The following is a 27295-nucleotide window of genomic DNA, read 5'->3' as shown; positions in this document are numbered from 1 at the left end:
GATTAGTTAACGTCACTAGAAAAATAGCAGAGTAGTAGTTAGCCGATGGAATGTGTCACGGATCGATGTTCTAATCATAGATAGTATATATTTAACTAATTATTTTTTAATAATTATGCGCTACGGTTTTTGTTTTGGATTGTGTAGCTGCAGCGATAATATTGATAAACCGGCGGCTTGTTGCGGCAGTGTTGCATCCGTAGTGGCGATAAATTATAGTAGGTATATAAGCAATAACAACAACAACAACAACAATAACAACAAAAATTCAATAATTACTTCGGATATAGGTAATATGGTTGCCAGACTAAGATTCCAATCACAGTTATTGTAGGTAATATACTCAATGACTCAATGTTTCAATATTAAAATATATTGATTGAAATTAATTGCTGTTAACAGCTGGAAATTCAAGCACTAATGCTTGTACATGATAGTGACAATACTGCGTAACTTACTTCTCAAGTATATTGCGTTTAGTTTAATTTTGTGGTGGGGACAATCGACTAATTTCGATTATCGAGAGTTTTACTTGAAAAAACCTCTCCGTCAGTTTGGTAGTATTTCATTATTTATTATACTCAGTTGCTTGATACTCAGCACAATTCACATTATTCAATACTCGGTAGACAATTGGCTCTTAAATTAAATATATGATTATTAAAATGTATCATAAGTTATTTTAAAATCATGATTTATTAAAAAAAAGATGATGTACTTGATGAATGATTATGAATTATTGAATTGCAAATACTTCAAAAGTATGAGCGAGTAGGGCGAAAAAAGTAATCGAATAGGATAGGTAAGATAAGTTATTAATCTTATTAGTTATTATTAATTTTTATTCGATTGTTTTATGTTTTATAGTTTAGACATCAATCGATTTAAACTTGAGAGAATTATTTGTTGAATAATTTTTCACTCGATTATTTCAGCTGTTGCAATATCGAGATAATCATTAGATAGTTTTCAAAACATCGAAATAATCGATTAAACTAACAATCGAGTATTTCGAGAAATTTTTCTCGATTATTCCCATCTTTAGTTTATTGTTAATTTCACACGAACGCGCTAGTGCTGAAATCTCTAGCTGTTTAGTAAATAGTATCATTTACGATTATTTAGGTATAATATAATCGCGTTATAGATTCATTTCCGTAGTTATTAGATCATGATTTGTTGGGATATGGGATACTCTCTTTTAGAGTATAATAGATCTATAATTGGGTAACATCACTATTTTAAATTTTAATAATGATTAACGACCACGGACTTAGATATAATGATCTGGAAATGAATTGGTGGGCGGGTGACGGGAGCCGAATCGCTTAAGGTTTAGGTAGTCTAACGCGTAATATATCAGCTATTATTATGTTTCGTGATTTGGCTCTCGTTTCCAGTCCAGGTTAGGCGGTGACGGACTAAACAATGGATCAAGCGTTCACTATGTTTGTTAATGTTTACTTCACCAATCAGCAAACAGATTGTTCGAATATTTTTCTGTCATCAAACGTTTCCAACGTTTACATTATCGAATTTTACCATTATTGAAGTGTTTCAATTGTTCGATCAAGCTTTGCATACTGTGTCAATCTGCGAGGTTTCTCGTGTTACTGTTATGTACCTGATATCAGAACGCGTTCATTATTTAAGAATTTAAGATATAATATTGATTTAATTACAAAAAAAAAAACTTTTAATTTTTACAATTAAATATAACTAAAAAACAATTTCTTAAAAGTATATTTCCCAACAGATTTATATAACATGTCATTAAATAAAAAAAAAATAAATAATAAATATTAAATCTGTATTTATTATTTTGATTAGCTACTTTTGGATATTTTTATGTCGTGCGCGGTCGATATAGGTAAACCGGTTTTGACCTTGTCGCCGTACTGCTGTATTAGGTGGTGGTATGAACATGAGTACCTATCAATAATTACATTTTTTTTTTAGTTCTTACTGAGAAATATTCTTTAGTACAATCGCACATAATGCACCTTATTCTGAGTCCTACAGGAAAAATAATTATAAAAAGTTGTAGAGAATTCTGTTAAGTATCGTTCAAACTTTATTATTGATATCTAAATTTTTATTGTTAAAGCTATTTGGCTAATTATGAATAGCATAAAAAATTAGATTTTGTACGGTTCTTGATAATATTTTCCTCTACGTTTTTTTTTATAAAATGTACTATAAATCCTTCAGTAAACCGTATTATCGGAAATACAAATGTTTGCTTTTAATATTTAATTATTTTCGTAGTTTAAACACGGCTAACTAGCTTACTAGCTGTTGTATGTTTTATATTACTTTACTATCTTATATGAATGGAGCATATTAAGATGTCGATTGAAAGAGTCGTACGTATTAAAAGTATGAATATATTATGATACCTATTAACATATCGTTTGTGCACTTTATTTTACTTCATGTTTTCTCTATAATGCTCTCACTACATGTTCAACACGTAACATTGTAACCCAATATCAGGTGGCCTTGACCCATTTGTTTCCACCTCCCGGAACAGTTACCGTTGACCGACGACCGTCCGTTCAGTGCTGCCGCTCGCACGAGCGTACAAAATAGCGATGAAAGGGAATAGGGATAGGGCACTAACCGGCGTCACTACGTCAACCGCTTGCCGAGTAGCTACCATTTTACAGACCGTCGAGTAGCTACCATTTTACAGACCACCGACCGTCGTTATCTATCGAGTTGTCGTTCGTTGTCAGCAGGCAGCTGCTTTTATTGTCCGCCTCGGGCGTCTCATCGATACCCGATGTCCACGGCTGGACCGTAGTGGCGCACTCTATCGCGTAGTAACCACGATAACAAAATATAATCTTTTGCCATATGTATAGTTAAGAAGACGTCGCACCCGTATGCGTTGTCTCCGTCTTACACACGTACAATACAGTAAATTTTCGTTCTCCAGTTTACATGGTGTGTTTTTATTTTTGATTTCAGAGTAAATTGACCTATTATCAAATTTTTTGTCAAGAACATTTTCTGTGTTCTCTCGTTGGTTTTTCATGATATTTTAATTTTTAAGTGAGCTATGATCATTTTAAAGTATTTATATGTTTCATACTCATAACTCATTTAAAAGTTAAAATATCGTAAAATACCAATGAGAAAACACAGATAATGTTCTTAACTAAAAGTCTGATAATAGGTCAATTCACTATAATATCAAAACTAAAAGCACACTATTGAAACTAGTGAACGAAAATTTATCATGTCGTACACGTGTAAGACGGAGAAAACACATGCGGTTGCGACGTCTTCTTAATGTGTAAAGGAGTATTCACAGGCATCGATATGTTTAAAAACTAGATAGCCGACTGTGTCCTTATCAGTGATGTTTGGTAGTCACAAATTATTGTTAATACACATGTATTATATTATTATTATACGAGTATATACCTAGAACTTGGGCGATGCTTACTCATCGTTCGAATGATAAAAATCAACAAATACGGCTGATCAAATTTTTTTCTCTAGTAGCCGCATACGGACGTCGTCGTCTTATTCGTATTTAGGTACAATTTATTTGTTTAAAATCCTTCCTTTGACTAATTCGTGTTTACATTACTATCCGTGTACTTTTATTAAACTCATAGGTAATTATTAAATAATTATATTTGTGTTCAAATAATAAGTAAGTAAAAGATTCAATACTATTAGTTAATAAAATTTTAGTTACAATTTTAACTTGTTAAATAGTCATGGTTTATTATATTGTATTATATTATGTTCGTTGCCAGTCAATATTACCTATCCAAAGTTTATTTCATAGTGACATGTTTATTATAATATTTATATAATATTAGGATAGTATAAAAATAATAAGAATTTTATTAAATTTCTCAAGTGACAAATGGCAATAGGAATCATAATTCTATAAGTTGTTTGTTGTATAGAGTATCGCCTATTTAGTTATAATACATATTTATTAAAATGATCGTATTAATTATTCTTTTCTGAATTATAGGTAATTCATCTTATGACCCACTAAAAACTGTTAAAAGGCATATTATCGGCGAATAAGACATGGATACTATTTTTTCATTACTATAAGTAATAATGGTAATAAAGCAACAATCATTCATAGATATATAGATAGGTATTTAAATAAATGTATAAAATTATAGACTATGCATATTGCATCTAACTTTGATCAATATTAGGTATATATTGATCATAAAGACTACTATCTAGTTGTTATATTATATAATTATAGGTAAATCTTTAAAATATTCGTGTGCTTGTATTATCTATAGGAATGAATCTCGATTTAAGGACATCAGTTGTGTGCGTATGCATTAAAAGCCCCCCTCACTTACATATACACAATAGTAATACCTAAGGAAACACGTAATCTTTTAATTACAAATATTACTATAATGTTTTTTAATAATTATTTGCTCGATATCAGGCAGTTATAATTCATATTTAAAAAGCGTAGGACATAATAACTCGCTATCTACTCGATACACAGTTTAAAATTTATATTATTATTATTATTATTTCGGAACTCACGTATTATTAACATTGTGCATTGAATAAAATTGTTTAAAATTTTAATTAAAATAAATGAATACCAATATATTCAAAATAAATGAAAAATAATTTATTAACGTAATCTGCCTTGAGAAGAGAAGGTACAAATAAAGAAGAGTTAAAAGAGTTCGAAAATATTACGGGTACCGCCTGATTGTAAACGTGCATGCCTATGTAAATATGTTAGTTCACTATTTTATTCTGGGGTGGATTTCACAATAGGTAAAGGAAGCAGCTGCCTAGGATGGCAAAAATAAAATTAGGGAACGGGAAATTTGAAATGTCAATTTCTAAGATAAAATGTTTAAGTTAAGAATTATTAAATAAAAATATTTATTATATATCTTTTTTATATTTCTGTTATAAATTTTTTTTCTAAATAGTGGTTTTAATTTTGTTTTGTTTGTCGATGATTTATAAAAATTATCATTGTAGATTTTCATTAAAATTTGGTGAATATCCATTGTAATTTTTCTAAAGTATGCTAAATAACTAAAAACAAGAAAAAATAGTCTAAAAATTCAACTGAATTTAGGTACTATAATTTAATATTTATTTATAATATTTTGGAAGGGGTGTTATAACTTGTTTATCTATAACAGGAATGGCATATTTTTAGTGTAAAAGAGTTAAATTCGCCTTTAATTTTCTTTGTACTACATTTTAAGCGTTAACTATCTTAAAAATTATAGTTCAGTGTAGACCAACAATTATTGGTCTAATGTTTCATTTAACCCGGTAATAATAATAAAAGTATTAATCTTCAACAAACTAATGTTTAATGTCGTGTATCTACTAGCTACCTGTGTTAGAATCTTTTTCTCTACAGCTATTGTTGTGACTAATGGTGATGAACAATTCGGTTAAATCTTGTTTCGCCTTAACTATTATTATTATTTATTACTATTTAAACAATAATTATACAAATTTATTACTTAATTATTTCGATATTATTTTATTTTATTATTATTCAGTTATTGATAGTTGAAATATGTACAATGTAGATATAAATAATGTGGAATAACTAACTATATTATCTGCATCTTAGAATAAATACTATTAAGTATTTATAATAATAATAATAATAATTATCATTATTATTATTTTAATACAAACTTAAATTTTTGTTTGATACGAAGTTTCTGCATCTAGAATCTAGACGATATTTTAGTTATACATTCTCAATACTGACTTAATGCAATTCCATCCTTATGATTGACTACTGTATATTATAGTAATCGACTATTTATAAATTTAAAAAGTTAAGTTTAAAAATTGACAATGAATAACTTAAAACGTGTCAGTACATTATTGCTATTTATAACATTTTTATGATAATTAATATATTTTTTTCATTATATGTATACCTAGAATACATTTTTATGACACTCAGTCAGGTAATTTGACTACAGTAATGGCAGGTAAAAAGTGCTAGTCAAAAATGACATCATCGGGGTTCCAAAGTTCCATTTAAAATTCAAAAATTAAGAGGTATTCCCGCAAATTATTTGGATTATGTGTGGTCATTGGCCGATCATACGTATAGCATTAAAATAAAATACAATGTAATTTTTTCAAAGCATATCAAAAACATTTTTTGACTTTAATCGTATTATTGAATTACAAAACATACCAAAAATTAACATTATTTTTACCTAGCATACCCCCCTCCTAATATCATATTGCTGTAAGACCACACCTACCTATATTATTGTATTTTTCAAAGATAGTCTTATATATCGGATTATATACTTAAGTCATTATAAGTTATAATATTACAGGGTTGTCTATATTTTTGATTAGGATAAAAGAATGCGGCGAATGATAAACTTTTGAAATTATTTTAATTTAAGTAGGTAAAATTTACATAATGTACCTATAATCAGCTGTATAGCTAAATTATTATTATTTTAAGTCTTTTTAAAATTTCATTTAAAATCATAAGTTAATTTTTTATTGTTTATACAAAATTATTGATTATATAATTGTGTTAATTATAAAAAAATCAAGTTATTTTATACTTATACTGTATACTATTTAGATTTTATTAAAAAAAAATGACACGTTATGTTGCAGGAAAGCGGTAAACGTCACTCATATATGCAAGGTCTAATAAAAATAGATACAAAAGTTAAGTTAAATTTTACCTATTTAAAGCGCCAAATTTCGATTAAAATTTACGCACAATTACAAAAAACTTGTCCAGTACTCCTTGTACCCTATACTAATGGTTACATTTTAATGAAGTATGTACTAAGATGGCTAATTTCAGTCATGAGTGGTTAGTTAATCTTTATATGTGGAGAGTACTTAAATTATTAATATTAATCGTGTTTGTTGACACAACTAATAACCGTTAATACGCTTCAAAAAAATAATCCTAAAATATTAATATAGTTAAAATAATAAAATATAGTTATTTTTATTGGTTACGTTTTAAAAACTAGAGAATGTTTGAATTATTAAATTATTATTTTCAAATTTTCAAAATTATATTTAAGGGTAAACAGGCGCGTACACAAAAAAATATTTTGGGGGGGGGTTTTGGTTTTAAATTGTTATTCTTATATAATCTAACCTAACGTATAGCCTAACATGAAGTTTACACAATTTCAATTATAGTACTATTTATTTATCATAAAATTCGTAATTATTAAAAAAAAAAATCAAATAATATTTAGAAACATGTATTTTTCATTTTTTATAATATAAAATCTTTTTTTCGAGGTAGTCTTGCAAATCTGTTAATGACTTCGTCAATATCAATGTCATAATTTCTCTAAATATTCATGAGCGATAATTCTGTTAGTCGGTCTTGTCCAATATTATTTCTTAAATAGGTTTTCAGTCTCCGCAATGTTGAAAATGAATGCTCTGCAGTAACAGTTGTTACAGGCAAAGTAGCTAATATTGTTAAAAGGCACTTTATATTTGGATAGAAATCACTAGACATTTGACTTAGGGTAGTTAATAAACATTTTGGGCGATCATCATCAGATACATTTTGCCACTGTGTTTGCCAGATTTTAATTTCAGTATCAAACGTATCGAAATTAGGTAATAATGGTTTGTAAAACAATGCACATTCCGTAAATTTGTTTAAATATGTAGTATTTTGAGTTATGTACTTAGGAATTAATGATTGTATAGTGGACATTACACGATGATGTTTAGAAAATCTTTCTTCTAGTTGAAGAATAAAATGATCTAATAAAGGCAAAAAAATAGTCCGTTTATAGTATTGTTCTGGTGAATCAGCTGGTGTGTTATCTCGACAAGTTTGCCGACCTACTGTTCTGGACAATGAAATAGACATAATATCACCGGCAAGCATTACTTTTTCGCAATCAGAAAAAAATATTTTTAAAACTCTCATCTGAGTTACTTCTCTTTTCAATTAAAATTGTACGCACGTCATCAACTCTTTCATAACAATAAGATAAATCTATATTGACTTTTTGTAATGCTATGCACAGAGGTAAGGTTAGAGAAAATATGTTTTCAATTACGAATAAAGAAATTACAAAATTCGAAGCGCTAATGGCATTAGATAATTGAAATGCAGTTTTTGATGTTTCAATATTAGAACTACTCTCCAATTGTTTTAAAGCATGATAAATACTCAAATACAACTCTTTGAAACGAGTTATACTCTCGTGACGTTCAATCCATCGAGTTTCGCACATTCGTATTAAAGTTGACTGACGACTATTTGGAACATATTTTTTAATACATTCAATTAAAATATATGATCTCTGTGAAGAAGATCGAAAAAATGTAGCGACAGAGGAAATCGTTCCGATACAATTTCTTATAGCCACAACTTTGCACGAACTACTTATCGCCAAGTTCAGTGAGTGAGCTGCACAATGAACATATAATGCATATGACACCTCACTTGCGATATATTTTTGAACACCTTTGAACTGCCCGCTCATAGCCGCGGCCCCATCATATCCTTGTCCGACAAGATATTGTTTTTCTAAACCAAATTTTTCAATTTGTTGCATTATTGTTTTAGATAAACCCTCACCAGTCAAATTTTTTGCTACCACAAACTCAAGATAGTCTTCTCGAATACAATAGGTTGAGATATCAACATAACGCACACAAATTGACATTTGTTCCAATCGGGAAATATCTTGAGTTTCATCCACTAAAATCGAAAAATACTTTGATGCTTTAATTTTTGATATTATATTTTCTTGAATTAATTCCCCGCATATTTGTATTAATGTATTTTGAATATTAGGACTTGTATAAGAAGTAAATGTAGTCGAATTTTGTAGATGGTTTTTCAATATAGAATCTGTTTGCGCTTTAAATCTTAATAACGATCGAAAATTGCCGTCATTTACTTCAGAATCGTTTTCATACATGTGACCCATGTCGCGATGGCCCCTCAAAGCGATGTTTTGGCGACCACATAATATTATTGTTTCTATAATAGAAAAAAGTATAGTTCGGTTTTCTAACACTTGTTTTATACGTGAAGAATCAATTTCATTTACGATAGATTTTTTTTTATTTTCCATTATTTTTATAAAATCGTTGGCCCGTATAGTGGATAATTTATGATATTCGCTTTTTGAATGTTGGTTAAAACGTTCAATTGCGTCTTTCCATTTTGTAAAAGGTACTTTAATTAGAGCTCCTAATTTTCGATGTGAACCTTTACCAGCAAAATCATTCGAACACAATACGCAAATTTTACATAATGCACCTTCTACATGTTTGGAATAAACTAACCACGCATAGCGCCTAAACCAATCAGTTTGAAATTTTAAACGTCGGTTTTGAGAAATAGGAAACTCATAATTATTAGGTGGAATCCATGGGTGCTTTAATAATTTATACTTTTTAGCGTCATCAATTGCATTGTTATTTAAATAAAAACCTATGTCTTGATTGTTATTATCGAATAATTCGTCTGATGAAGAAACTAACCTTTTGTTTTCTGTGGTATTTACAGTTGTATTGCTGTCTGGTGCAGTTATTAAATCTTTTTTTAATTTTTTGACACCAAAGTTTAATAATGTTGATTGATTAGAATTATTCCTTTTCATTTTTATTAAGTTTTACTATGCATTCAAACTTACACTTAATCTTACGATCGCCAAATACACGTATAAAATGTTTAAACTCTAAAGACAAAATGATTGACGAGTGACACGTGTCAAACATATTATACTAAATTGACAAAAGACATTTCAGATATTATATTATCGTTATCGCATCGGCAATTCCGTAAAACTTCGTTCATTGTTGCTATTGTAATAAAAATGATATCGGCTTGCATCAGGGTTTCATATGAAATCTATATTTATTTTGATGTGGTTATGTAGTGGTCCGATTGACGATTGTAGATACTGATCGAGTACAAAACAAGAATGTAATTCATATTACGATGGCAATGAGGGCAATTAAATAAAACTAAACTCATAAATAATAAAACTTGTTTCCTGAAATTTCGGGGGGGGGGGGGGTTGAACCCCTAAAACCCCCCCTTGTGTACGCGCCTGAGGGTAAATTATAATTTTAAAATTAAGAATATGCTATAGACCGATTAATGCATAGTAAACATTTTTATAAATTTCTATATTATTAAATTTTTAAAATAGAACTTTACAATATGTAGTACCTTTATATATTTTCCAGACTTTTTTAAGGTCAATTTTATGCGAAATTCATGCAGCGGGGTCTAACTTCTATTTTATATAATTAACTTATATACCACTTTTGTATAACTAACTGGTTTCCTTATCAGTAAAATGTCGATATAGCTATACTTAAATAGATACTACCTAAATTTAATTAATAATAATTATTAAATAAATTTAAGTGTAATCTTTTTTTTTGCCAAGTTCTGTGAAATTTCTTTAGGTATAATAAAAAAAAACAAGATACGAATTTTTCAGTCATCTAAAATATGCTGTCGAAGGCTGGTGTTTATTGTAGTTTTACAGTCACGCCTTTCGACGGAGACGCAAAAAATATAAAAATCCACAAAAATGTACTACTTTTTGATTACAGTCTCTAGTCACAGAATCTATAACATTCAACTTAATATGTTTAGTTCACAAGAGCGCGCTGTTATATACAGGGTGATACTTTAATAGAAAAATACTCATTATTTCAAAAAATATTTTTTTAAATATTTTTTATTCACATAATTTCTTGTTGAAATTAATCATTTTTTTAAAGCCATTCTATTTTTTTATCGTTATTATATATTTTTTAGGTAATTCACTTTTTTGAATGACAACATACATTCTTAATTTTATGTTCTGAAACAAAATATTTTTTAAGGTATTTCGATGCATAAAAATCGAAATTTGGACGATTAATTTTTAATTAGAGGTACTGGAATAACTCACAAAACGTTGGTTTACTACTTCGCTTACCAAAATATAAATATTTGTAACTCATATACTACTTATTTGATATTAATTTTATTTATCGAAAGTCTCCGAAAAATATTCTACTTTAGTTTTTAAAGTTATACATTTTTGTTGTCATTCAAAAAAATAAAAAAAAATTACAAAAATTTACATAAAAAAATGTAATATTTTTTAAAATGTTTAATTTTAACTAGAAATCATGTAAAAAAATATTTATAAAAACATTAATATATTTTGAAATAATGATGTTTTTCCAATAAATGAATCACAGAGACACAGAGTTAAGTGATTTGGTAACATTATTGCCAAAGAAACAATGTACGTTACGGCGGCTAGTTAAATAGTATCGTTGTTGTGAACAGCGTTACTGTTTGTAGTCGGTTAGATTAAAAACGCATCGTGGTTATTTTAGACGAAACTTGAGGCTGTTATAACAAATATTGAAATATAGATGAAAATCTCTGATTTATATTTATATTGATTTGTATAGAGCTATTAAAATAATACATTTTGTACTAAAAATTATAATATCACCTTTAATTAAGGCCATGTCTTGGGTACAATTTATGTGAAAAATACATCGGATTAATATCAGTTTACATGAACCATTAAACATTAAATGAATCAATAGTGAGCTGATGGTCCCTATGATTTAGTGACCCATTTCATTTTATTAAACCATTAAATTAATTAATTTTTCTATGTAATTAAATATATTATATTTGAATATGTGTCTATTCCTAATATTATTATGCATTAATAATACATTTACATTTAGTTTAGACTAAAGATTAAAGAACACTCAAAAGTACTGGAGCCTGGAGGTAGTGTCCTCACACATCTTAAAATATATGCGTTTATAAAAAATAACAGTGGCGCCTAAATTAGTTTTTAGAGGTATTGTAATAAAGCATACTTACAAAGCAAGTACCCACCCACCTATCCACAATAGGTTAGGGTAGTGATTAGTGGGTATGGGTCATCAAATTAGTTATTTATAGAAATCAAATGCGGATATTACATATATTGTGTTTTAGTGTTTATAACTGACGTCTAACTGATACGGAAATATTAGTTAATACAACTTTATTGTCATAAAGTAATTATAATATTAGTCAATGTATAAGCGTTTATAGATTTATCATAATTCATGCTATGATGACATTAAAACTATTATTATTTTAACTGGCGTGTTTCGTGAATCGTAGCCTTACCACGCCCACCCAACCTTAACTAGTATTGCGATTGCAATACCTGGATTTAGGGATCAGCGTCACTGATAAATAATATGAGAATTTGTTCAAAAATTTAGAAATAAATAAAATAATAAAATAGTTTTATTATCATGGATTTAATTAACCATTATTACTTTGTAAAATACTTAATTAAAAAAACTGAAAAAATTGTTTTTCAAATAATATCAGCATTATTGGTTGTTGGAGTAGGCACAAGATACCGTACCAATACAGGTGATTATACCTTTTTTGATAAATTTTATCCTGGATTCAATTGGTGTTACTTTTTAGGCATTTACATATAAGCAGAAATTGGAAAGAATTTTTCTTGTCTAAGTTCCTTGAATTGCCAATGGACAATAAAATATTATTCAGGATGTGAAAAGTAGGTGAGTAGGTACATCTCTGCTTATAGTATTTAAGTACTCTGAATTATTTTAGTCACAAAGTCAATTTAATTTCCGCCTAGACTAAAAATAACATTTTTTTTTTCAAAATATTTTCAATCCAATATTTTTTGAAATTATGAAATTACTTTGTGGGTGTTAGTTATAGTTATATGTATAGGAATGCTTCCGCCTTCACAATTTCAACGTTTGTAATATATAAACTACACTCTAGTTTGTCAGGTTAAGTTACAAAAATAACTTAACCATTATTTATAAATAAATGTACACATATGAAGTTAGCCTAAGCATTAGATAATTAACATAGGATTTTTTTTTCTAAATTCAATGACTTAATTTTAACGTAGAAGGTATAAGGACTATATTATCTTAGAACTAGTTTTGATTTAATTAGTTAAATATTAATTTTTATTTATTTTAAAACTATAAATTAAATGTGATTATAATACAATTAAATAAGTCCCTAGCTTTTATCAATAAATAACACATGTTATTAAATTTTTTAATTAGGTTGTTAATGGATTATTTTATTAATAGCGCTTGAAAATTATGTTACAACTTAGGGTCATTAAAGGTCGTTTAAAATTGTGGTATTTTAAAAATAGATGACCAAAGAGATATGTACTTGACTATAAGTATTATTTTATACTTTTAGTCATTAAGTAGGTCATTGACCACTGTTGAATGAAAACGTGGTCAATTTGAATTGAATAATAAATCATTGTCTACGAAAAATGATTCTATGGAGCAACGGCGTCTTTGATTTATAGGAATATTTTATAATTTATTTTTAATAATTTTATTTTTTGCAATTAGAAGTACCTACTGTCAATTTAATTTAATTTTATCAAAAACTAATTTCATGTATTATAAATATAATAATGAATAACCTACATGAATATTTTTAAAAATTATTCAGAGCGTAGATGGTCTGTCAGAGCGTCAGGCAATATCACTATAAGTATATTTTATCATGATATGTTTTTTTTTATATGTGTATTTAAGTCATTTATTTTAATATTAGTATTACGGTAGGTTGATATTTTTTTTTTGAAAAAATTGCATTTCTAATATTATTAGTATTTAATTTATTTCAATTATCATAATGATGTGTATTTATACCATATTATATCAACTTATATGACTTAAAATTTAATATCTTTCTGTAAATACCTCGTTCTTAAATTAAAATAATGCCAAAAAAACCGGCATTGGTAAATTGAGTCCTAAATGACCCTAACTCGGTAAATTGAGTCTCAGGAAAAAACAGGTAGTAGGTAAATTGAGTCCCGGGGAAAAACGATTTATATGCATTTTAAATTTAAAAATATGCTTGCAAACATGCACTAACGTCAGAATATGCAAAAATATGCACTATACAATTTTTATTTGTGATTTGTGGACATATATTGACTGCATGTATAAGATTTTGAAATAATTATTATTTATTATATAATTATTTTTTTCCTCAACGATAAAATAACGATACACTCTTAGCAACACCAAAGCATTCACAGTCAATAAAAGTTGATAACTTTGTAACATCGTACCTTTGATTAAACGTAATTAAGATACTAATAAGTAAGGGCTTGTTCGTACCTATATACTAAATATACGTATATACGGTATCTTACTATTTCACTGATTTTTATGATGGATCTTATAATAAAACACAAACAAACGAATGTACGATATCTGGGCTATTTCATTATATTTTTAGTAGCGTACTGTATAAATTACAAATAAAAATTTTGTAGTGCATATTTTTGCATATTCTGACGTTACTGCATGTTTGCAAGCATATTTTTAAATTTAAAATGCAAATAAATCGTTTTTCCCCGAGACTCAAATTACCTACTACCTGTTTTTTTCCGGGACTCAATTTACCGCTTTCAAAATCGGGATAGTCGAACTGCACTCGTTTAAAAATAGAGTTAAGATGGAAAAACTGTGGAAACTTGTTACGAGTCGAACGTGTATAGTGAAAACCCGTTAAAAATATTGGGAATCTTATGTTTATGAATGCTACGGCGGGCGTGCCTATTTAATAGCATTATGTATAGTAGTTCGTGATTGCCATTTAGATAACGCAGATAATGATTGTCACCAAAAATCGACAATTACAAATCGATACTTATATTTTAATGCAGAACACTGACACAAGACCATCAACAACATGTAATCAGAAAAAAATTAATTATATTGAAAAAATATTGATTTATATACTCAAAAGCTTATTACCAGGCTAGAATTTTTGAATGCAGTTTGTCATTACTACAAAAAATGATAAAAAAAAAATTATAATATTGACAACAATTAAATTTGACGATTTAAAAAAAAAAAAAATGAAAAAAAAATGTGTAATAATAATATGTATAATGTAATATAATATAATGTATAATAATATAATATAAGAATTATAACGTATAAATATATAATTAACATAATGTGATGTATAAAACAATAATTTTTAATCACGCCAATGATTAAAATCATTGTCAGTCCTAAGCCTGTAAGTGAGAAGGAAAATGAGTGTTTACTAAATGTTTAACTCCTTCAAATGTATGATAATTTGGTTGAAATACTTTTTTTTGAGCCAAAATGCAATTCGACTACTACCTGCGTTTTATCCGAGTGCAATTCGACCATTACCTTTTTTAAACCAAAGTGCAATTCCACTAAAATAAGTGCAATTCGACTAAAATAAGTGCAATTTGACTATACCCAAATTGAGTCCGAAATAAGTTTGGTACATTTTGATACCCTTCAAAATGTACCAAACTTATTTCGGACTCAATTTACCTAGCCCCAAAAAAACCAACAACAGGTCAATCGTTAATAATATGGTTATTGCTTACATTTTAGTTGTATTATAAGTAAATTTACTGTAATATCAAAAATAACAACGTAAAAGTAAAATGGATTCTCCAGAATGCAAAATTTTATTTTATTATGACGGAGACAAAACATCACAAGTCTTCTTAGTTTTTAAATATTTTAAAACAATTACTTGTTGATTAATTATTTTTTCTTAATTTAAATACTTTTAAATAATTACCGTTTAAAATTGTTTTTAGTACAATTTCATTATGTATATATAACATAAACATTTTTATAATACTCCACACAATTATTAATTTTCGAGGTATTCTGTCAGTATTGCTATTTTTGTTATACTGTTAAAGATACAACTTTGATGCAGCCGGCGTCCCTTGTAATTTATTTTACCTTTCATTAGATATAAGAACACGTAAAAGATCTCAACTATCTATGTGATATTGGTGACTGATGAGTTTTATAGATAAAATTCGTGTTCATTGTAAACGCGTTTACTGCACCCATCGTATATTTTATATAATGATTGGGTGCCATTAATTTATGCGCTATGCTTTTCAAGTATAGTTGGACCAAACTTGAATTACTTGTAGCGTGTTGTGTATCAGACCTAAGATTTCAGTTCGCTGAAAATATTCACAAAAACAAATTATTAATTAAGAGTGTGGTATTTCAGTGGAAGTATAATAATTAATAACCATAAAAATCAGTGCCCAAAAGTACTAAATTTGAATCACAGTCCACAATAATACCTAACTATAAAATAAATAATAAACAAACTTTATATTATGTACAATCTTAATACTATATACTATTTAAAGTATAATAATAAATACAAATTGGGGAAGTCGTTATGTTATGTAGAACAGCGGTTCTCAATCTTTTTGAGGTCGCGACCGCCTACAATGTCACCAAGATTTTGAGCGACTCTTTTATTATGATAACATTAAAAAGTTATGATAAATTTGTTGGGCTCTTAGGAAAGTCTTAATTTTATTATAATAATAAACTTCGCATTTTTCACGAACGTATTTATTATATTGACTGTTGATTAGGTATAATTTTGATTTAAAAAATAAAAATAGTTTGAACGATAGTCGTATTTATTATATAAAACAGCGGTTCTCAAACTGTGGTACGCGTACCACTAGTGGTACGCGAAAGACTACATGATGGTACGCGGAACTGCGGAAGGCCGCATGGTGTTAGGATTTTTAATCATCAGTGGTACGCGACTGATTGATAATATACTTAAGTGGTACGCGAAATAAAAAGTTTGAGAACCGCTGATATAAAAGGTATTAACACAATAACAATGTAAATAAAATAAATAAGTTAATACACCATAGATTTTTTATCTTTTAAAAAAAATATTTCTATTTCGGTTATAAAATCAAATAAACAAATTAAGATTTTTTTACGTGATAATCATCTGACATGCGAGTGTAGTATAGGGTGATCATTTTTATAAAAATAGAAAACAGACAAACGATTTTTTATTATTATAATAATATTTTATTTTTTCCAATTACATTTAAGTTAAAATTTATTAAAATAATAAGATAATAATTATAATATGTTACTTTTTTCAAAATTGTTTTATGTATTTCTAATACATTGATATTTTTTTTACAAACATTTTTTAATAATATGCAAATAATGGTATTAAAATTATACAATCTTTTAAAAACGGGATAAAAAGCGTCCCGTTCGAAGTTTGTCGGGACAACAGGACATGATGATCAAAAAAGGGACTATCCCGTTTGAAACGAGACGTATGGTCACTCTAGTGTAGTATCAAATTTATATAATTTGAACCATCACACATCACTATTTAGAAGTATTTACCGTCTCAAATTTCATATTAGAAATTCTACGTTTTTATCGGCAATTTTAAACTTTTATCAATTGTAATTCTCAATAATGATTATCATGATGGTATTAATATATAGTATTTATAAAATATTTTAATCATTTTATTATTTATACATGACAGCGGCGGTGCTGACAAATTTCAAAAAAAAAAAAAAAAAATACCAGCATTGACCCGCATTTCAATGAATTTTTTTCTCCTGCAACACACACACTCGCCGTACGTACACGTATATTTTTTTACAACAGCTGCTGCATTATTCTTTCGAAAATCACTTGCAGTGTTAACTGCGTGTATAGATGTGTATGTATATGTATAATATACACATAGAGTACGTATAAATTATATATATACATACCTATATGTAATAGTATTACCTTTACGCGCGGTGGCAGGTGGTTAAAAACGCGCCGGGCCCGACTATTCACCTGCCAACAACAGCAGACTCGCACGAGCCGATTAGGAGGTCTTCTCTTATTACACAATTTATTATAATTTTTTTTCCTATTCTCATTTTGCCCTCGATTATGTTAACTTATGACCCCTATTCTTGCAAAACCCACACAAAACCTAAAAACCATCAGGTCATTTGCACTACATTATACCTATGTATATATATATATATATATATATATTTATAGACATAAAGATACCACTTGTAAATACAATTTTGGTTGTAATCCGTTTCGCGCGCTCTCTTGACGGTTTTTTTTATCTTTTTTTAATTATAATAATAATAATAATAATTATTATTATTATTATTATTACTCTTTCTACTCGCACCGTATTTATATATAACTATTATATCTGCGCATATAAAACCGACGAGCATCTAATATACACATCATAATGAGCGAGTCGTGTTTTTTACGCGTCTCACGTTTTAAACAAAAAAAAGTTACAAGTTTTTAGTCTCGTCGGCCTTTTTTTTCTTTTATACGACACGGGTTGTTTCCGTGTCTGTTTATACTCGTATTGTGTCGAAACATTTCAAATCAGGTGCATATCTGAATAATTGCCTTAAGTTATACGGTTTCTAAAAAAACAAAACACCTGTATCTTATGTTTTACATATTGATTATTTTCAATTATATACTTTCACATTTGTTTTGTTCGCGTAAAATTAAATCTCAAACAAGAGCGTTAAAAAAAAAAATATATAGGTTTTATTATGTAAATATCATATTGAATTGATGCATTCGACTTCGACTAATTGCATCAAGTATTCATATATACAGGATATCTAACATCTACATGCATAATATTATAACTGCTGCAAATAACTATTAATAATTATTTTTATAACTTATGAGTGTCCGTCATTCAGTTATTAAGTTGAGGTATAAAAGATCACAAGAAAATAAGATTTAACTAACTACCTATCAATAGTTTTATAGTTAAATACGTTAAATACAGATTATATATCACACTAACATATTAATAAAGACGAGAAATTGTTATCAAAATGTATATATCGTGAAAATAAGCCGTAAATTTCATTTTTAAATTTTAATAAACAATTTTGGTAGCAATAATTATTATAATTTATTTTACAGCAGCGATTAGGTCAACCCTTCATGTACCTACATTGTAATATGCTAGAAAACCGTTCGGGTAAAGCCATTAAGAGTATCAGAATTATTTTAAAATAATATACAAATTAACAATGTTAATATTTTAAAATATTGGCTCTTTATGCTTCTTAACTTACAATTATTCAATATAATAAAAAAATGGTGTAAGGATCAATATATAATGTTTGTGTGTTGGTGAAGGGATTTCTTTTTTGTCTCACCTCCTGGACTATTTTATTTAATATTGAGTAGGTAGTAAATTATAAAAAATGGGATGTATTTTTACAATTTTTAGGAGTAAAAAGGGCAATATAAATGTTAGGATTGTGTGCATTTTAAATTTGCCAAAAAGTCAATTGTTTGCACAAACTTTTTGAATTGTGTGTTCACTCATTCTTTAATAACCATTCTGCTTGTATTGTGTACTTAAGTGTACTTAATAAAATATGATACAAGATGAGTATAGTCTACAATATAGATACCGATATTTAAAATATTATATAGATAGGTAAATATAAATAACATTTTTTTTTTGTATTTTTTGGAAACACAATTTTTGTTTATTGAAATCGCCGTATTAGTTCTTATCGAAACATTAGGTAAATTTGATAGCTATAAAAATACAATAATAAAATGTTTATCTTACACTTAATTATTGTTATTTAGGTATACCATTTAAAATTTCATTATGTAAAATTAATATAATTCAGTAAAAATAATTATAATGTAACTTTAGTATAGTATAGTTTACAAGTGATATAATATACTAACACATTGCACTAGTCATTATCCGGGAATAATTAATATTTTATTTTATAAAAATATGTATTATGAATAATAGATGTTATATATAATTTTACACATGATTTTAAATTACACGGCATGATACTTTATATCCACTGTAGACATTAATTTGATTTATTCAAGACGCTGATATCATTTCTACTTTAAATTTAAAGTAGTTAGAAGTATCTTTTATGCATATCTAAAATTAAAATGTGTGAATATGTGATGCGTATTTATAATTATAAATTATGTATGCAATTATTTCTTGAGACAATAATTTTATTGAATCTACGTATTCAATCGTATAGACTAGACACAAATATTAAATTTAAATTTTCAAAATATCAAATTAAAATATTAAGAATAAGATAAACGTGTTCAGAATGTTAACCAGGTTAATGTAAAAAAACTGATGATTTTTCAAAGCAAAATTTAAATGTGTATGTATACAACCAAATGGATTTAAATAACCTAAATACTGAATTTGAATTTTAAGATCTGACGCGACGATTTTCTATGTCCAACGGCCATACATGTGAAATTTAATAGGTTTTAATAAATAATGATTATCTATGTTATCAATTATTAATAACTTATATTAATTATACTGAATAGTTGATACTTATAGGTATATTTAAATGTAATAAATACCATGTTTGTTTAACGAACTATTATCGTTTAACCAACGATAACATTAATGAACGCTCGCACGCACGCGCATGAGCACACACACACGCATAAACACAATATAACATATCTAGCTTTATGCATTGTAGTAAGTCACTAAGGTGTACCTGTGCTTTAAACTTCTAAACTCGATACTCTAAAATTTAACAACCATATAAATAATATAATACTTAATTAATACTCTGTTGTTGTTTTGCAACACATTTACACGAGTTCAATGTAAAACGCAAGTGCAGCATAACCGTATAGGTACAATAGATATGAGTATTCCAATTAATTTTTATAGTCAGTGCTTATACTTTTACGCACGTGTTTTAAAAAACTCTTGGGTCCGTGTCTTTTAGAACTGTTTTATGTATACATTATATACACTTTCAAGTAGATTAGAAGTCATAAATTCAGTTATTAAATATTACGCACTACCGTCTGCAAATAGTGTAAAAAAAAAAAAAAAGCCGAACATTAAACTTGACAGGTGTTTGAAAGAAAAAACATACTTATAAATTATGTTTGATAAAATTAATTCGTATATTATGTTCTATCATTAATACGTTTTTATAAGGTACATTTGAATATTTTGAATAAACCATGAAAAACTGGCACACATGTATAAGATATTGTTTTTTGTACTTTTCATAAAAGTAAAAAAAAAGTGGAAGGTGTATGCACATCCGTTTGCTTACATCTATAAGTCAAACATTTCGATTTCTTTAAATTTAAAAATAATAAAAAAAAAAAAAATTATTTACCTCGTGTTAAAACAGTTTTTTTTTTAAAAATATAGGTGGCTTCGCGTTTTAATAATATGTACTGTTGAATATGTAAAACCTATATAAAATATCCAGACGAATGGCATATATGCTAAAAGTATTAAGTATGTCGTAAATCATTATCCTCGTCGTAATATTTTGTCGAAATATTAAACAGCATGACTGTATGAGTATTATCAATAGAATTAGTAATTAATAAACAAATAAATATAAATATAATTAATATAGAAAATTATTTAGCTGCTATTAGTAATACAAATGTGAGTATATCATTGATAAATTATTATATTGCTATTAAACATTAAAATAACTATAATTACGTTTTTAAAATAATCAAATGTCGTCGTAAAAAATAAAAACAACGATCTAATCGTTTATACAAAAGTTTTTCATTATTTTGATGTAGGTACTTAGCGTTGCAGTAAAAAATAAAATAAAAATCGAATCGCACCAAGCAACATAATATTGTGTGTGCTTTACAATTTATGTACAGATATATTACGTTACCGTGTTCATACAACAGATAAGTAAATGCGTTTTATTTATTGACGTACATTAGGTGGTAGCTGCCCGCATGCAGGCTGAGTGCACAGTTATATATACGCACGCGAATGGGTCATAATATTATTATCGTTAAAACGACAATAATAATGTAAGTACCATAATATACATTCTATAATACATTATAGAATATAAAATATTATACATAATATAAAGTATAGTTTATTATTTGTATTGTCCATTTTTATATTTGTGTATTCGTAGAAATATTCAAATGTGTATTTGATTAACGATTCAAATATAAAAATGGTAAATAAAAAGTATAGCCTTACCCGAATCATCTCTTAATGGTTATTATTATTATTATTGAAGGTTTTAAATAATGTATAAAATAAAAATTGCAGTAAAACTTCCAATTTTCTAATATTTTAGTAACTGAAAAATATTGGTAACATTTTTATAAATAAAAAAAAAAAAATAAAATAAAAAGTCACTGAACAATTATATTTAATCAGACAGTCGATATACTTTAATTTAATTTAATTTTTATATTGATACTAGAATAGCGTAATAAATATAATCCAAATAAGTCAATACACTTATACACATACAAGTTTATGTAGTTTATTTTTTCCTAGTGTCTACCTATATAATATTCCTATTCCATCATCTAACACTGTTAAATATTTAAGAGCTCAACTTAAATAAAAATCTCACTCGGAATATTCAAATTCATAACAAAACACTTGCCTTAATTACCCGTCTCAATAGGTGACGTAATTTAATTCAACCATTATGGAGTTCTATGATCTCCAATTAAGGGGGGTACTGTAAACATTTCTTGTAGGTACTTACAAAATCCTACATGTTTCAAAATATTGTCCTTTGGAAAATAATAAGGCAACTCCGCCCTTTTTATCCAATCATATATAACACAAAGATCTTTCAATGAAAATTGTGACAGAAGAAGATACACGTACGTCTCTAAAAAAACTTTTACAAATGTCTTCAATCTCACCATAACCCACTCATAAAGAACTTCTTCATCCAAATCATACATGGCAGCTTCTGCAGGAGTCATCTAAAACTGGACTTGTGACGTAACTTGTTTTAAATTAAAAAAAAAAATAAAAATATACCCTGTCAAGTGTCACCGAGGGGTGATTTATTAGTAAAATAGGTAATGTATATATATATACAGTTTCTTCTATACATTTATTGTATTAAATAATAAAATTAAAAAAAAAAAAAAATGTATACTACAGTGAAACCTCTAAATACTGCAGGTCAATCTCGGTCACTTTTCAGCTTAGAAGAAGAAGGGATAAGTAAAAAAATTATTCACATCTATATTTATGTTAATTTCATAAGTATAGAAATATACTTATATGTACCTATATTATTATTAAAAAAAAAAAGATCATTTACTGAACGATACAGTCATTTTTTACGACGGATAAGTTATTAAAATTGTATACCATCTATATAGTTATAATACGTAAAACAAATACTATAATAAAATATATTTAGATAATAATTACGATAAAAATTATCAAAATCTAGCTATAAAAAAGTTCGTTATTTAGAGTGTTTTCTATTTGGAGATATTCGCTATTTAGAGTAGTTCGTTATGAAAAGGTTTACTGTATTATAAGTGAATTATTGCTTATAAAAATAATATATTTAAAAGTGTGGATTTTTTTTTCGGCTACACGCTATATATGTAGATCAAAGTAAGTAAAAACTAATTTGAATTTGAAGATTATGTGTAAAAATAAAAAAAAATAAATAAAAATTACACTTTTTTTTTTTCTGTAAATACTAAATACCAATGCAAATTGCAGATTGCAGATATCGCAAAAACGACTTAGGTATATACGGATAATTATTTAATGTTCTCTTTTTTGGGAACTGGAGTCACAAATAATTTCATTACAGTACATTACTTCATTCTACTTATAGATATCTAATAGTTTTTAAAAACAAATAATAATGAATCTGCAGTGCGACATTAAACTTTATTGCCACCTGGTACAACAATATAATATATGTCACCTTTTTTATGTCAATACATCATATTAGTAATATAAAATACGTAGTATGTAACTTTCCATAGATAAAAGTAGTAAAACGAGATTTCTATTTTAGTTGTTTTTTACTATGGTATTTCATTATGATTTATATAAAAAATGTACAATTCATGTACATCGCCTCTTTTAGCACCTGAACATGGATTTTATCTGATATATCAAAATAATCTTAGGATATTTTTTCATTTAAGTTATGATTACTTTTAAAATACTAATGTAGACATTGTTTATTCCACAGTTTTCGATTTAAAAAAATTATAATACTCGTTAGGTAAATGTAGCAGTTGGTGTGCACAACACCAGTTAAAATGAGCTACGGTTTATAGAAGTTATACATAACAATACCCAATTCTGAGAGTAAAATTATTAATATTAAATATTTTATAGAAAATAAACAATTTTTTTAGAATTTAAAATAATTTAAAGCTACGTTCGAGTTTCAGCTCTTTCATATCGTGTTAAATATACAGTAATATAAAATGCCTATAGTACTTAGTTTTTAAAATTATAAATTTAAAATCTGTAAAAAAAAAATTTAAAAAACACTTGTTTGTTTGTTTAATTTTACAATAAACAAAAGTCAGAATACAGAATTAACTAACCTGCAGACAATCTGTTTAAAATCACTACATGTATTTATGGTAATATAATTACCATATTGTTGTATATATATACCTACCATATACCTATATATATATAAATGCGTTAAAATTACAATGTTTGTACACTATAACGAGTTTATAAAATTTAAATATTCTATTATTGTATATACTGCAGTGATGTTTTCATCAAGTTTGTTGAACGTGGCTCAGACATAATATGCTCTGCACAATTTTAACAATTTCAATTGAAAACATTAGGGCACTAAAAAAAAAAAAAAAAATGATTTTCCATGTGTCATACGACTTTTAAATTGAAAATAATTTTGTGATAAAATTAGATTTGGTCTATTCATTATAATAATGTCGTCATCATAACATTAGATAGGTATTCATTTTTATGATTATTATCAGTATTATTGTTAGTTAATTGTAATATTGTGTTACCGTTGATTCTATTCGACGGCAAACATTATGAAAGCTATCATAATGAACAGTTTTCGCCAGCCTTAAATAATTCCCGTACTTAAAAATATATTTTATTCGATTTTCAATAAAAACATAAATCACTCACTTCAAAAACAATAACTATTTTTTCGCAAATTCGTCAAGATTGAGAATATATTATGCAATAAACTAATGATTTTATAAAAAAAATCTTTAAGGTATACTGTGTATATATTAGGTATAATAGACCCTGCGAGAATATCACTGAGTGTATGAACCTATATAGGTAGGTAAATGCATGTACGTATATACAGTGCGTCTGTATATGTTATTTGATATTTAAATATAGGTCATATCCGGTGTAGAATCCCACAGAATAGTCTAAGTTTCATCATCCTAGTTCCCGAATTTATATTAAACGAATCCCACTCCACAGTCCATACATACATCATATCTTCCGTACATCTATGACAGATTTATTTAATAATATAGTAAACAAACTTGTCGTAACACGTAATTGTTGATAGATATATTTTAATTAAAATAATATTTATTATATATAAATATATAATATATTTGTGCAAATAGAATATTTTCTTTTAATTGTTATTTTGTAAGTTTTATTTTTATAATCATTTATTAATAAAATATCTTTAATATTTAAGGTAATAATAATTTAAGAAGAACAGAAGATAATATTGAAACAAGGGACAAATAAGTATTTAACATTTGGAGAACAGGGTTACTAAAAAGCTCAGGCAAAAAATCTCCTGTTTCTCATGAACTATTCTTGCTTTAGTTGTTTAACCCTTAATTTATAATGATAAAATTAGTATTATTGATCGTTTTACAACTAACATGAATATTATCATGCAGGCTCATCGTTGTAAAAATACTGAATTGTCAAACGGACTATGATCTACGATGCTATGCGTATAAGTATATACTAATCTGACTTAAGGTATTAATATTACTAATAATATAACACGCGAAATGCAGCGAAATCGAATATTTAACACATAAAAGTATATATATTATATTATGTATATGCACACATGCGTCGCTTGTCGAATTATTGTGCTTAGGAAAATCGGTTGTACAAAAGATTTACGTCATATTATTTATCATGTAGGAATAATATAGGTTATAATATAATATAAAGGTACCCGCGCAGCATAATAAATATTTATCGGCAGATGTTTCCTAACGTGTTTCGTTATACCTATATACATATTATTATTATACAAGTTGAAAAATTAAATAAAATAATAAACCTAGAAACAACGCCAATAAAACCTGCAGTAAGCATATGCAAAACGCTCATATACTATATATATATATACAGCATATTGAAATCATTGTCGTCCCGCGTTGTGATGGCACTTACGTGTGTTACATGTATATTATTATGTTTGTATGTGTGTACAACAAAAGCCTGGTATAATTGCAATTATTATTGCTTGGGTTTTGTATATAGGTGTACATTACCTATAATATATATTATAACGTGTGTAAAAAAAAGCGATCTCTCACACACTCATAATGCGCGTAAATATAGAAGTACACACGCGGTACGCAACGAATTATCAGAAACACCTGTTAAATCTAAAAAAAAAAAAAACAAAGAATACAAAAAAAAAAAACCCGCGCTAATATCTATCCAATATGTTTTTTCTCATAGCTAGGTGTATATTGCGATTGCATTGGTTTATTAATTGCCCGCATTTAAATATCTGTTTAACGTCGCACGGTGTCGGCGGCTGATGTCAAGGTCTCGTCGTCGTCAGGTGGTCTCTTGCAAAACCGACAAATTTATACTACGTTCGTATAGGTATATGAAGTATTATTTTATTTACGGCCATAGTAGAATATAATGATATGCATTATTATTATACGATCAATAATAATTGTCCCCGTAATTTTTATTCAAAAACAAAAACTACACGTGCGGTACTGTATAAGTTCATGTACATTATGATAATGTGATGAACATAATAATAAATACATATGTAATGTGTATAGTTTAATCTTCATAACAACAAAATCAAAAACATGCATTGCCATTGTTGTATTATATAATATTATCACTTGTGTGTAGGAATAAAATATGATTTTTTTTTCGTTACTCATGACCCGATATCGTCCCCGTTATCCTGTCTGAATGAATCGCAGGCGCGTATATGTATTATGTATCTATTCATAAGAATTGCATACTACTGATTAATATTAACATAATTTGTTAATATTTTAAGCCAGCATTACACACTTATAGATAAAAACTTTCGTTTAAATGTTATAACGTTTACTGAATTTTAGCGATTTGGCCTCGAAATGAGAAATGTGAATAACGGTTTATATAGGTAGGTATACGGTTGTCGCGGTTTGTATGTGGCTGACATAGATAACAGATGTTTTACTCAAAGTTATTGTACATTGTTTAAGGAAACCTCGATTTCTCACCCCTATAGGATAAAAATATTTTCTCTCTCCGTTCTCGTACTTCCCACTACACGAATGTAAG

At 27.3% G+C, this 27295-nt stretch overlaps 1 protein-coding gene across 1 annotated transcript; it reads right to left on the bottom strand.

Annotated features, from left to right (window-relative positions):
- Positions 1-7348: 7348 nt before the first annotated feature.
- LOC112596618 (zinc finger MYM-type protein 1-like) lies at positions 7349-9635 on the bottom strand. The gene is made up of 3 exons (XM_025342383.1): positions 9059-9635; positions 7955-8725; positions 7349-7776 (listed from the first exon to the last, which is right to left on the bottom strand). The coding sequence occupies exons 1-3, from the start codon at positions 9633-9635 to the stop codon at positions 7349-7351; spliced, it is 1776 nt and encodes a 591-aa protein (XP_025198168.1).
- Between the last annotated feature and the right edge of the window lie 17660 nt (positions 9636-27295).

This window comes from Melanaphis sacchari, unplaced genomic scaffold (genome assembly GCF_002803265.2).
Source record: "Melanaphis sacchari strain LSU unplaced genomic scaffold, SCAv2.0 Contig32_pilon_pilon, whole genome shotgun sequence".
Lineage (NCBI taxonomy): Eukaryota > Metazoa > Arthropoda > Insecta > Hemiptera > Aphididae > Melanaphis > Melanaphis sacchari.
This window is presented reverse-complemented; position numbering and strand designations above follow the sequence as displayed.